Source organism: Rhea pennata, chromosome 3, assembly GCF_028389875.1.
Source record: "Rhea pennata isolate bPtePen1 chromosome 3, bPtePen1.pri, whole genome shotgun sequence".
NCBI lineage: Eukaryota > Metazoa > Chordata > Aves > Rheiformes > Rheidae > Rhea > Rhea pennata.
Genome location: NC_084665.1, coordinates 125911439 through 125925665, shown reverse-complemented (window position 1 = coordinate 125925665; position 14227 = coordinate 125911439). Strand labels below are relative to the sequence as shown.

The following is a 14227-nucleotide window of genomic DNA, read 5'->3' as shown; positions in this document are numbered from 1 at the left end:
TGCAGGATAACGCGGAAGCTTTGGAGATGAACTTCTGCAAACGCACGATAACCTCCAAGTGAACCGTAACCTGGGCGGTCTCCGACGGTGCAGCGTCGGCGATGCACCGACGGGCCGAGGCCCGGCATGTGCCCCCGGGGGGCAGCCGGCTACGAGCAGGGGAAGCGCGGGGCTCTGCGCGCATCTGCCCCAGCCCGGCGCAGAGGCGGGCACGGAGGCAGCCCGGCCCCGGCGCCCGCCCAGGGGCAGGGCGCCCGCCCGCCTTCCCCTTCCTCCTCCTCCTCCTCTTCCTCCTCCCCCTGCAGCCCCTGCGGGAAGGGGGCGAGCAGGATGCGCGGGGCCTTTCCGGGGCTCTGCCTGGCGCTGCTGGCGGCGGAGGGATGCGCGCGTGAGTGGCCGCGGGAGACGGGAGCTGCCGCGCGGGGCTGCGCACAGGTTGCGCGGGGCGGGGCTGCGCGCCGCCTGCGCGGGGCTGCACGCGGGGGAGCGCAGCGCGCGTTTACGCGCGCGGGAAAGAGGGCTGCGTGCTTTTTATTATGTTTATTTCTTATTTTGCACCCTTTCGCGCGCAGGCAGAGTCTGGCCCCGCTCAGCTGCCAAGCTGCTGCCCCCAGCGCTTGCAAGCTGGAGATAAAACCGGGGGCCGCAACTCCCCAGCGGCCGCAGGGCCTCCGACCGGCCAGCTCTCACCCTTCCGCAGCCGCGACAGGGAACCCGCGCTTCTGCAGCTCGCACCCTGTTTTGCGTTGCTACATCGCTCCAGTGCTGTTACTGGGGCAGTTTTTGGAGAAGGGTCGCTGGCCACGGCATCCTCGAGCTGCATCTCTCCGTTTCTCCAGGGCTCTGCACCATCGTCCACTATCTCCTCTCTGAGCAGTACGTCTGGTTCTGGCTGACTGTGACCTGCCTGGTGCCTGGCTACGCAGCCCAGCTCCTCAGCACCCTTTGGTTCAAGGCTGATGGGCACCAGCCTTGCCGCTCGCTCATCGTGCTCCACGTACTGCAGCTGGGGATTTGGAAGCGGTGAGAAACGCGCCACGGGCACCCAAGCGCTGCGTTGTTGGTACCATGTTTCAAAGATAAACTGCTATTTAGTTACTCTGTGCAACATGGGGCTGGAGGGACCAGCAGCGACTCTGGCCCTCAGGTTACGCAGGAGATGCTTTGCACTGCAGCCGCTAGGCTTTCCTAGGACTTCCTGAGTCTCCTCTCTGCAGAATGATGTTGTAGGCGAGGAATTAAGGATAGTGTGAGATTTTAGTTGGTGAGTTTGGGCGTCTGGCTGGCAGTTACTGCCTCCTCCCTGTCTTAAATGTCTTTGCATGATCCTTTCCATGTCCTGGTCCTAATTCTGGGAATAGTCTTATCCTCTCTGACCTCCTACATCTCTTACTAGAAAAAACAATGGGTGTTTGCACATGCGTTTGTAGTAGAAGACCCTAAATCTTACTTTTATCCCTATTTAACCTATTGGTTGAGCTGTGATGTTTAGCTAATAACTAGGAGCTATAGTTTGCACTTCATTCAATACTTTGGATCTCCAGTAAAGCCTAAATGCTCTACAGCCTTTCTGTAAATGGAGAAAGGTGAACGAGAGCTGGTGGCAGGATGGAGGAATGTCAGAGCGTCAGGCTGGGGAAGGTGTAGCCCAGCTGGGAGGCAGAGATAGGAGCAGATGCTCGGCATGAAGGCTGGGCGATCACTGCAGTCCTTCGTGGGGGAGGAGGTGTCTGCACTCATTTTAGGTGAGGATTCCCCACCTCTGAAGGTGGTAACTCATATTGAGAGCATGCACCAGGTTTCACCGTTTAACTTGGAGTCACTGAGCATTAGCATTTACTTGAATGCAAGATGTGCAGGCAGATTGTCATTTCTCATCGAAGCTGCAATACAAACATGTCCTGATGGGGAGGGTTTATGATTGTATGGGAAAAGGTGGCTGCAGGGGGAACCTCGCTCAGCGGAGAGGGAGGGCAGGAGTGAGGACATGTTTGTAGACATGTGAATTGCTAGAGCAGTTGGCTCCTGGGGACAATATTGGCTCTACTGACATGCATGGAGCTCACTGCAATAGCTGCTTTCGAGTGGGGTCAGCCTTTCGGCAGTGCTTACAAAGTAAATTCCATTTCTGTGGGCATGCAAGGAGCCTATTTGACTTGTTTGCTGCACAGCGCACTAATGGCATTTGTAACTCTTTCAGGTACTGGGATGTTCTGCAGCTGGCAACAAAAGCGGGAGGTAATGGCATTACCAGGGAGCTCCTCATGCAGCAAGGGGATGCATCTGTCCTGCGGCTCCTGGAAGCCCTCCTGCAGAGCCTGCCTCACCTGTTGCTGCAGGCATATGTCTTCGTGGCCGTGGACTGGACAGGCCTTTTCCCCGGTAAGCTGGGAATTTCCAAGCAGAGATAAAAAAGAATATTTCTCAATTGTAGATGATGCCACATTTGAGTGGATGCTGTTTGTTCCCACATGGCAGGATGCAAAGCAGGGTAGGCTCTGGATGGAGGAGAGTGTTGCAGAGTAACTGAGCTGCAGAGTAACTGCTGGAGCCCAGCCTATTGCACATCTGAGGATTTGTCTTTTCTAAGTTACCATGCAGCTGTAACTTCAGCATATTGAGTCCCTCTGCCACACCACATTTATCTCTACACTTCTCCAGCCCATGGCACATGGGCCACTGTACAGCTGGTACTCCTCAGGGATGTGGTGGATGCTGGCTCTCAGGAACCTCCCAGCAGATATTTAGTCTCTTAAGAAACTGCCAAAAGTAATCGTATTTTGAATCTCAGTGCATTGCATGTCTAATGATATTTAGGCAGAGAGATGCTAGGGTGAGAACGTGGTGGAGACCAGAAAGCATTCAGCAGGACGTCAAAATATTTTTTGCAGGTGTCAGTGCTGGGCTGTCCCTCCTCTCCCTCGCCTGGGCTTTGGTCTCTTATAGCCGCTTCGCCTGCCTGCTCAAGCCGGGCCATCTCTACCTGCCAGCCGTGGCCCTCCTCTGCCTGCTCCTGTGGAGGACAGGGATGCTGGGGACCAGGGTCCTGGCTCTGGTGCTCTTTGCCAGGCTATATTCCTTCTGGGTTTTTGCCGTGGCTGGTAAGATCAGCTTTCATCTTTCATACGTCGTGTCCTGCTTTCGGCCAGAGAGATGCTCCTGGTACTTGGGTACCTGGCACAGCCTCATCCCACCTGCTGTGTTTACAATAACACAGCCCTTTGGTGCAGACACAATGTCTGGCAGCTCTTTTGCTCTCTTTGTGCCTCCACCTCTCCTTGAAAGCCAGCAAAAGCTCTCCTGGGCCAGTGTTGCTGCCTGACACCTGGAGTGTTATCAAGCAGAGATGCTGCCACCACTTTGTCATGTACACCTGACCCTCCTGCTTTGATGAAGGAGATGCGTGATGGTTCAGAGTGCTCTGTAGCATGACAGCACGCTAGCAACACCCGCAGCTCACCAGATTTTCTTTCTCTTGTGTCTTCCCCTCACAGGCGTCCACTGGCTGGTCATGTCATTCTGGCTGGTGTCTCAGCAGACAGACATCGTGACACCGTCCTGCCGCTGGAGGCTGTTCAACTGCCTGCTGGGAGCTGTGTATGTCTTCTGCTACATTAATGTCTGTCCCGGTCCCTCCAAGCTCAGAGTGGCTGTGTTTTATGTGGTAAGTGCCCAATCTATTCAGCATTTTGCATGCGGACAGGAAGGTAAGTGAAACTTGAAGACTTTTAGCAGAGTGTGTAGTGAACTTTGGGGTTTTTTTGGTTTGGGGGTTTTTTTTGTTTGTTTTTCTCTCCTGAGCGTCCTACAATGTGGCCCCACTGTCAGGCACTGATGGAAAGGTATTAGTAGAGGCAGTCACGCCTTATATTCAGGGAAACCAGCTCATCATCTCCTGCTCAGACTAGCAATGTGTCAGCAGATCCTTCCTGAGAGCTTCCACTCCCAGATGCTGATATTAACTTGCACATATTTCCATGTACGTGGCTAGTTTTCTGGACAGCAGCTTCTAACCTCTCTGAAAATACCTGCTGCCGAAAATGGGCAGATGCACTTGGGAGAGTGTCCGGTTAGGTGCCCCAGCCAGCTGGTGCAGGAAGTCCAACTTATCCTTGAGTTGCTCCAAACCTTGTGAGCCTGGTTAAAATCCTGGCTTTGCTTTTTTGACCCCGTTCAGCACATGCCAAGGCTTCAGACTGGCTAATAACAGTTTCCAAGAGCAGGAATTCACAGCCCAAACAGGAGGGTGTCCAAAAATTCTCACCTGGAGGTTAACCAACAAGCACCTCTCCTGACACCAAGTATCCGGGGGCCTTTTCTAGCGGTTTCCCGTTTGAGATATTTTCAGACTCTCATTTCTCGTCGTTTGCATTGCCACCTGCTAAGGACCCAGCACTTCTCCCCAAACCGTACCGTCAGCAAAGGAGATACACTTTCTGCTCTGCCTTTATTTCATAGCAGCAACCATATAGTGTCTTAATAATGATGGGACTTCATCGGAGCAGTCATCCTGCTTTGCTGGAGTTATTTTTTGAGATTTAGAAAAGAAAAAAGATCAAGCCACCTTGCAGAAAGTGTAGTTCAGCAACCAGTTTTAAATACTGACTGCTGCTATTTTACTGAGAATTACAGAGTTTGGCTTTGTACTGTAGCACCTGCAGTTGCTCCCAGTGCTTTTGACAGGATATCAGCAGAGTCTTTGAAGTAAAAGAAAAAGACTGTGGAAACTTTTTCCCTTTTTTAATAACCAGAGAAACTTCACCTGAATGTAGAGAAGGCTGAAACAAAAGTACAGGTGCAAATTAAATAGACAGAGGCTGGAAACTGGATGTTTTATGTCTTCAGAAGCCCACTAGGACACGACTGACATCTCTCCTTCCTCGGCTCTGCAGATAATGCTGGTGGAAAACACCCTCCTGCTGCTGCTGGCCACCGAGTTCCTGCAGGTGGAGCTGTGGAATAGCCTGCGTCTGACCGGGGCCGTCTCGTCCGGGTTTTTAATAGGTGAGATCAACTGATTTTTAGAGCCTGACCAAGGGATGCAGATAGCCTCGAATGGCATGTTTCAAGTTAAGCAAATCATCATCATTGGTGATTTTAGTTGCATCATAGTATTCGTTTTGTTTTTTTTTTTTTCCTGCAGCTGAAGTTGCTATTTTTATTTTATAAGGCATAAATCCACCTTAGGTTTCTTGTTTCTAAAATCGTGTCTTAAAATTCCACCACTGGAAAGGGAGGTTTGTAAAAACGATTGAGATGTAGCCAAATGTCTCCGATACTGCCAACAAACATAATTTAGGCAGTTCTGTTCTATCTGTGTGCTTTCTAAGCATATGCCTTTGATGCTCCATCTCTAGTGATCGGCAAACAGTGCCAGCAGTGGTATAATACAGGGAATGTTGCATGGAAGTGTTTTCATTTTAGCATGCACTGATGAAATATGAAAGTGGCTTGTGACTGATTAGTGGTAATGTTTGTATGGATCTGTATGTTTTGGAAATGTGCTGGTGTGGGGATTGTGCAGAGCTGCAGCGGCTTTCTCCCACCCCTCTTCTCTTCCAAAGACTGGGAGTATTTATGTAAAGAAAGAAGCTTTTTGTGTCCATAAAGAGGACTTTTTGGTATGTGATGGAGAAGGGATGGAGACAGTTTTGTCAGAAGTGGCTTCGGGACTGGGGTGGTTTCACATCAAGGTCTAGATGTGCATTGCGTTGTGGAGGACGGTAGGCTGGCTATCTTTTGTGAGAGTTTGGTGGTATTCATGGAAAATGCTGACCTGGATCTTACTGCTCCAATGTTTGGTGAGTGCATTGCCCTACTCTGATGGGGTCCAAGATAGAAGCTAATTCCACCTCCATGCTCTCCCTCTGAGTAAGATCCAGCCTTGCTTCTCTTACACACCTCACTGAAATGCTGGAAGAAGGGTCCCTTGATACGTTTCTGCTCTTTTCCAGGCACTGCAGCTCTAGCGGTTTATTACAGCTTGCTCCACCCCAAGTCCACAGAGATCTGGCAAGGTTTTCTGGATAAATCTTGTAGTGTTGCAGCCACCAGTGATGATGGAGCTGGTTCCCAAGCAGGACAGAGCTTGGGAATTTCGAGTTGGGGAGCTGGGGAGTCCTTGGTGATGGAAAGGACAGAGATGGCTTCCAGGAACCAGAACGAGTTGTCACTCCTGCAATCCGGAGGGCACATCGCAGAGGACGACTGGACAAGCCATCACCACTGGTTGCTGGTAAAGCTGGCCTTGAAGACAGGAGATATGTCCAAGATCAACGCAACTTTTGGAGATGGTGGCGTGGGAGAGATTTACCCTGAAGGACTGGTGCTGGGCAAACTCTCCAGGATTGAGCCCGGGGCAAACCTTATCCTCCTACCAAGGGAAATGGGTCCTTCGGGTTTTGAACGTGATCTCACTGATGAGAAATTGCTGGCAGCAGGGAATAGGAGAAGCAGCAAACAAAACCCTGGTGCTGCAGGAATGTCACAAGAGGACCATGAGCCCATAACGCAAGATGCCCTGAGCGTCAGCAATGCTGCAAGGCTTGGAGCATGGCAAGAGCCTGGTTTTCACCCTGCCATATCCTTTCCCAACAGCTTGGACCCAGCTGAGGCTTGTGAGAGCTCATCTCTCTACTTCAGTGCGAACACTGGAGGCATTGCCTCCCCTGGCACGGAGTCAGAAATGGCTGTACCAAGGGCCTCACTGGAAAGAGACAGTGAACCCCAGCCTTCACCATCCCACCTGCATGGTAGAGGAGAAGACTTCCCCTTTGGGATGGCAAACATCAGCCCAATCTTGGGTCCCAACGCCCACAACCATCTGCAGAGCAGCTTATCTCTCTGCAATGGTAGCGAGCACGGGACAGTGGGTGCTTCTGAGGAGGGCTCGGAGCTGGTGGGTGCCCTTGAGGGGTGGCATAGCCGTTGGGGTGTCCCATCTTCTGGGATGCAGATTCCTGCTGGGAGGAGCAAGGTGAAGCCACCTGAAGAGCCGCGCTTCACGTCTACCCCCAAGGTTGACCCCAAGGGCCCCCAGCAAGGACCACAGGGGCTGGCCGAGAGGACGGGTCCATCTGGGTTGCTGGAGTAACTGGGTAAATTACTGCACCAGCTGCCAGGATCAGAACTGGAGCAACTACCTCTCTCACTAAGGTGTAGCAAGAGGGAGCAGGACACTACCACTGCCCATGGAGACTATCCCATCTCACCAGGCAGATGCAGTCCTTCATCGCTAGGAAATTTCCTTTTGTCCTGCTGCACCTTCACCTTGCAGTTTTAGAGAGACTCAGAAGGTTAGAATAAGTATCTTAAAGTCTATTTTTGGATATTTATAGAACTTATTTATATAACAATCCTTCTAGGTAACTGTCCTTTTATATATTTGTGACAATGTCCTGAAACACATTCTTTAACAAGTGCCTTATATGAGCTACCAGTCTGCCTCCAGCTTAGAGATCTGGCTGCTGTCTCCACTTCCTCTTGGTGGCAGGGAGAGTGGCCAAAGCAAGAGACTTTCTAGATCAAACAAGTGCCTAAGACAAAAAAGATCATGAGTTTCCTCTCAGAGGGAGGGCTGTCTTCTTTGTGGGCAGAACAAGTCCTAAGGTAAGGCTTGGAAGCTTTTGATTTATGAAACCCCATCAAGTTCATCTCGAGAATTTGACTACAGCATTCACTGGGGCCAAACAGGAGTTCAGACCCTCTTTACACTGCAAACTACAGCCTGAGGATGCCAAATTATTTAAAAAGGCTATGTCATGCTTACTTGTTCACAGTCCCACTTTCCAAAATTAATCACAGGTAAAATAAATGTCCCCTGACACCTGGCCCCTCCTGGGCTCAAGCATTTGGTGAAGAAGGATGCTCCATCAGTAGTAGCTAGGTTGGAATAGGAACATCAGGTAAGTTCTGAGATAACTGGGCTGAGATTTTATGATAATTGTTTTAAACTTGATCAGAGGAAAGAAATATTCATCCTATTTATTCTGACCCAAATTTTGGAAAATTTCCTCATTAGAAATTTTTTTAGCAAGGCTGGCATTGAGTAAGCTCTTGGGTCCCAGCTGATGCGCATCTGGCAGAATCCTCCAGCTGTTCTGCTGGCAGCACTGCTGTCCCACTGAGGTCTACACTCTACTGATGCCAAGGAACAGGGAAAACTGAGAGGAAGGACAGGAATGTGATGAATTATTAAAAAAAAAAAAAAAATAACTACTTAACATTTGCTTCTCAGAAGTGACCCAACCAGACACATTTCTTCAAGCTGATTTGTGCACTGCAAACCATATTCGCTGGCGCTACTTTAGCAGTGAAGCTGCTTTCCAGTGTGACTCAAGCTTTGTACAGTATCTCCCTTACAGCTCCAACACAGCTGCATTTTGGCTGTGCTTTGCAGGGAGGAAAAAATTGCACTGACTTGTTTTAGGCTCCCCGCTATGTGCACACTTGCTGCATTGCACAGAAGACAGCGGAGCTGAGGTTTTAATTTAGCTTGGTTTTTTTGGGGTTTTTTTTGTTTTTTATCCTTGTTAATACATAAGTACTGCTTGAAAAAGCAAAATGACATTTGCTCTGTCTGTGTCTTCTCGTGTGGGGGTGCTCGGGTTGAAATGTTAAGCATACAGAAGTCTTCTCTGGTCATTGCTACAGGGAGTGTTGAACCTCACTCTCCCACTGTTTTGCAAGTAAGCACTACGCAGCTTCCTGACCTGCACTTTTGCAACTCTATTTTTCTGTTTTCTTAGATTGTATCATTATATCCGCTCTCAATCAACCTTTTTGTTTAATCAGGTAGGCATGTTTTTCTTCCTCCAGATGAGGCTGTGCAAAGAAAGGACGCAAATATGAATGAACGCGGGACTTCTCATTGCTCCCTTTTTCTCTTGCCCACACTTTGCTCTTGCAGCCATGTCCAGCCCCAGCACAGGCTACCTGTGGAGATCTCCAGCAGGATGATGAAGAAGGGGCCGCAGGCAGCATCGTTCTAGCTAGGGTCACCTCAGCATTGAGGGACCTCAACACAGTAGGCAGGCGAGTTTGATACCCTTTTCTCCACATCCCGAGATCTCAGGATCCCACAGGAATGGGGCTGTGAGGGCAAATGAGCCCCTTTGTGCAGCGGTTCTGTTGCTCCAGTGCTGGGCAAAGCTGATGTGAGATGCTTGCAATGGCTGGGAATTGAGCATTGGGCAATATTGCAAAAATTATTGAAAATGTGTACTGAATTAAGACCAGTAATTTTGAGCATGCGCTGCAGATAGTAGAGCCCATAACATCTGAAATCTAACAGGTAGGAAAACAACCTGCCAACCCAAGGATTATAGTGCATGGCAGTAATAGGGACATTGTAATCCCAGGTATCATGATTGTTCTGGTGGTTGTGCCATTGCATTGACTTACATAGATCAAATGCTTAGTAAGTCAAGTGCTGGCTAGCCAAATTATGGGCTGCCCTCAGCCTATGCAGGTTATCATAAGGGAAGATGAGGTAGGAAAAGCAAATGCCCCCAAGAAGATCTGCAGAGCCATCCTTGCTGCACTTGTGAGTGAGACTATATTTACTCTGGTGAATATAGGGTTGTGCTAACCACAAGCTTTGCACTAACTCAACAACTCAATCTTCAGGACTTCACAGGAATTATCTTGAGCAGTCATGGGTCTGTTTTTGCTGTAACTGCAAAAATTGATAAGGATCCGGAAACGGTTGGAAGGGCTATAGCCTACAGCTTCACGCTAACGCTGCAGTGGTCTGTTTTAACCATACAAGGGAAAGGTCTAACAGAAATAGTCATTATGCAACTAGCCCATGGACAAAAAAAAAAAAAAAAAAAAAAAGGAGAGAGAGAGAGAGAGAGACTGTTTAAGAAAGTATAAAAATGTATACTTCTCTGCACCCCTTCCTGAGGAACCTGATTCCCAAGGATTTCTTGGAGCATGTCCAAATGCACAAAAAGCCTGAGTGTACACCCAAGTGCTGCAGAGCCTGACACTTCTGACCCCTGAGGCAGTGACTGGATACAGCCAATGGGCTGAGTCCAAATGAGGACTCAGCTCCTCTGCCTGGGGGAACCAAGTCACAGAATCACAGAATGGTTGAGTTTGGAAGGGACCTCCTGAGACCATCTAGTCCAACCCCCTGCTCAAGCAGGGTCACCATGTTGCACAGGACCACATCCAGGCAGGTTTTGAATATCTCCAGAGAAGGAGACTCCACAACCTCCCTAGGCAACCTGTTCCAGTGCTCTGTCACACTCACAGAAAAAAAGTTTTTCCTCATATTCAGGCAGAACTTCCTGTGTTTCCATTTGTGCCTGTTGCCTTCCCCCGTAAGGGACAGTGTGAGAGGATGATTGGTGCAGCCTGGTGGTTAGAGTCCTGCTAGGGGATGTAGGTGTGAGGGTCTTCCTTTTCATAGCACTTTTTTTTTCCAAGGATGCTACCAACATTTCCAGCCCAGACCGACACAGTGTGCTGGATTATACTGTCGTGATTCTATCGCCTGGCTAGGGAGATACTCACTGCCTTTCGGCTCAGAGATTCACTTCTCCTTGGGACAATGTGAAATCAAGACCTAATTATCTGTTTTTAAGGACTTCCAGCCTAGAGGAGCACACTGGGGTTCAAGTGCTGCATGCTAAGTACAATCCCAACTCTGACCCCCATGTCCCCACATATAGAAATGACCTATATCTAGTTAAGTCTAAAGCCCTGTTTGGAGTAGGATGACTGCAGCTGCTGAGAACTTCATGGGGTGGAGAATGAAATAAATTTGCAATGCTCAAAGTGTTGTACTTGCTTTTCATGTGCATAGGTTGTGTCAGTTTAACAGAGCTGTTAATGTAAGTGCTTGGATAGCCTCATCACACCAGACTGCCACATGATTGGCACGTTTTCTAACCCCAAAAGTTTTCCCGCTGATTATTTTTGCAGCTTGCTTAGTGTTGATTTGAGCTTTTCTCCTGCTTGGTGCTGCTTTGCAGCCTGCCTTCATGCTCACCACCCCGACCTGTGGAAACAAGCATGCACAGTGGTCGTGGGGCTTTGAAAGCAAGTGTCATGCTGCAAATCAGTGCTCCAAATATCCCTCAAATCTTTCTCACATCTAGTTGGGGGGGGAGTAGGAGATACTCCTTGTTTCTGACACATTTTTCTCCCAGAACATGATGCCAGGTTGCAGAAGTCACTTTGGGGAGATGTTCCTCCCTGCAGAGCTCCCCGTTCTTTAGCCACCAGAGGGAGATGTCACCCAGCCACCAAGCGGACATGTCGTTGCAGGCATCGGGTGCTTGTGCTCACCTAAAGTCCAGGTTACCGGAGGACAAGAGCACGCAGAAGTGCTGCCGCTGCTATGTGATACTCCAGGAACAGATGGGAGCCGGCGGGGATGGATGGGTGCCAAGGCAAAATGTGGGTTTCTAGGATACTGGAGTAGGCTGATACCTGTGAATGGCGTGCGCCCTAAGGAATGCAAACCACAGGAGATGTGGTCCAAAGGAATAGCCCAGCAGGCTGAGGCCAGGGGTGATATGGCTATCTACAAATATCCCCTTGTGCAGAGACTGACAACTTCAAATCCAAAGGTACATGTGTGATAAAAGTACCGAAAGAGCATGCTTGGTATGGTGGAGGAACCTGCTAGTTTGGGAGAACCTGCTCAAAGTGTCTCCACCTCAGTGCTGAAAACTGGTATTTGCTGGTGCATGAATGGGTCTGTGCAGACTTGTGTACTTGCAGGCTCGTTGAATGGTCGCTCCCCTGTGGTTCCCCAAATTGCAGGGCTCTGGTCACCATGGAGCAATGTGCTTCTGGGACAGTCCAAGCCTAGAGCATGAAGTTGTAAGAAAAACTGCAGCTGCAAAACAGCTTGGTGGGGGGCAATGAACTAGTTGCTCAGAGGGCTGCAGCACTTTGTCACTCACAAGCCCAAATGCTTGAGCAGAACCCACCAAACCTTCTGCTCCTTTTTCAGCATTTCCCCTGAAGCTCTTTTTTTTGGATATGCTGCATTATCCTGAGCTAGGCCTTGTGGCTCTGCCCAGCATCTCAGAGATGCTCATCTCTGAGGTCAGGGCCACCTGCAGACTGCCTGCTGGGGGATATATCCATGCCACTGCTCTCAGGTTGTCTTTGGAGGGCCTTCCACGTTCTTACCTGCCCTGGAATACAGATCCGCACCACTGATGTGCCTGCTGCCCCCCTCTCAACTTCTTCCCCTAACTCACATTCACAGCCGGGTGACCAGAGGTGGCCTGAGGCCACCAGCAGCTGCTTGGCCAGGCCAGTCCTGTGATGCGAGTAGCGATTTGGCCTTTCCCTACTGCCGAGAGGTTCCTCCCCTTCTGACGACTCCAAGCTACTCCTCAGGCTTTCATGTGGTTGTCTCCCATATCAAGGGACTGTCAGAACAAAATTTCTGGTGCAGTCCCTCAGCAGAGGTCTCTGGGGCACCTGGAAAGGTGCTCTCACGGGCTGCAAAAGGGTGGCGAGGCAGGGAACAAAGCTGGGGCGAACGGTGATTTTTGACAATGCAGGGAGTTACCTGCGGGCTCCCAAGGAGAACTGGCTGTACTGTTCGTCGGTGATCTGGAAAAAAAGGAGCGAGCAGGCAGGAACAGAGGCTACGGCTGCGCTCATAAATTAAACAGTGCCGGAGCCAAGACCCGGGCACTGCAACGGGGTTGTCCCATCACGCTGCCCAGGACTCTCTGGCCAGGCAGCAAGTGGGTGGATGAAATGCTTTTTTTTTTTTTTTTTTTTTTTTTTTTTACTGAAATGTGAAATTGCATTTGCAAGGTGTGCATGGGAGAGGGCAATAAGCCTAACTTTGCACCCAGAGAGCTGGTCTCTGAACCAGCTCTTAGTACCCAGAGAAGAGACAGGAAAGATGAGAAGATTACTCAGTGCTCAGCACTGTTCAGAAGGCAATAAAACAGTGGGAAGTATTAGGAAATGACTAAAAATAAAATAGAAAATGCCTTGCCTCTGTGTAAATCCATGCAGAGCCCTGGTTGTTTCATCTCCAAAATAGTATAGCAATCTTCCTGCAGCATATTCCTGCCCCCAGTCCAGTCCAGGCTCTCCGTGAGTCCTGGTTGTGACTGAGCCTTTTGGACCCCAAGACACAGATAGGAAAGCTGGGACTCACCAGAGTCAGATCTCAAAAGCATTTTGCCATTTTGCTGAGTTTTTTTGTGTGCTGTAACCTCCCAAAATTATTTCTTTGCTGCCCTTCCCTTCCCCTCTGCTCATAATTTTTAATGCAATTACAGGATGCTCTCATCCTTTGAAGGTGGAGTAAAATAAGTCAGGTTGGAAATGTGCTGGAAGGAAGGATTTGAAACAGCCCTGCTCCAGGGCTGCTGTGAATTTGTCTTCCTTCCTCTGCAGCCAGGTTTCTGTGCACTGACGCCAGGGAGCTTCACGCCAGGCTTTTGGATCTGATTTCAGCTGGCCTAGGGGGCTCAAACCAAGACAACAGTCAATGTAAGGCGCTCCTCGAAACAGGAGAGCGAAGTCTCAGCCTCACAGAAAGGAGCTGAGTATTTGAGCAATGATGGGTTTTTTTGTGGACAAGAAGCAGGCAAGTCTCGCAGATGAGGGAAAAATAGGCACGAGCTCGGCTGCTGTTTTTGTGCAGCTCATGGCAAAATATTTTCTCTGGTTCAAACATGATGCAACCTCTTAACTAACTCAGAAAATTTACCCGGAAAAACGTCTTCTTGTGGCACATCAAAAAATTCATTTCAAAAAATGCTAAAACAAAACATTTTGACATTACAGAAAAAAAATATATATTTGCCCAGGTTGTTGCTGGTTGTTTGGTTGTTTTTTTTCCAAGATGAAACTTTGGACTAATTTTCCCCAATTAAACAGTTTTGGTTTGCAACAATATCCCTTTTCAGGGTATTTACTGTTCCCACGAAACGCATCGCCCAGGTTTCACCACGGTGCCTATTGCACTGAGGCTAAGCAACGACACAAGGGGGGACATTTAAGGAGGGAAAAAGCACAAGTTAATCAGGAGTTACTTAATTTGACGGACCGCTTAATTAGGACCCAGGGACTCTGTTTGCTGCGCTGCACTTGGCTGGAGGAAAAGGCTTCGTGCTCTGAACATCAGGGCTGCGACGGCTCAGTTCCTTCGAACTCGCCGGAGTAGCGGTTCCTCCTCACTCTAAGTCCTCCAGCTCGGCAGACTGGATGGGATCTTCGGCCGGGAGAGATC

At 49.4% G+C, this 14227-nt stretch overlaps 1 protein-coding gene across 1 annotated transcript; it reads left to right on the top strand.

Moving 5' to 3' along the window:
• The first annotated feature begins 330 nt into the window (after window positions 1–330).
• XKR5 (XK related 5) lies at window positions 331–7434 on the top strand. The gene is made up of 7 exons (XM_062571222.1): window positions 331–388; window positions 840–1023; window positions 2201–2382; window positions 2892–3101; window positions 3495–3664; window positions 4893–5004; window positions 5955–7434. The coding sequence occupies exons 1-7, from the start codon at window positions 331–333 to the stop codon at window positions 7091–7093; spliced, it is 2055 nt and encodes a 684-aa protein (XP_062427206.1). The 3' UTR covers window positions 7094–7434.
• The last annotated feature ends 6793 nt before the right edge of the window (window positions 7435–14227 follow it).

Excerpts from the sequence above, each read along its gene's own strand:
- XKR5 (XM_062571222.1), top strand. The coding sequence starts at position 331 with ATGCGCGGGGCCTTTCCGGGGCTCTGCCTGGCGCTGCTGGCGGCGGAG. Across the intron at positions 389-839 it reads GGCGGCGGAGGGATGCGCGC|GGCTCTGCACCATCGTCCAC; the intron begins GTGAGTGGCCGC and ends CCGTTTCTCCAG. Across the intron at positions 5,005-5,954 it reads CTCGTCCGGGTTTTTAATAG|GCACTGCAGCTCTAGCGGTT; the intron begins GTGAGATCAACT and ends GCTCTTTTCCAG.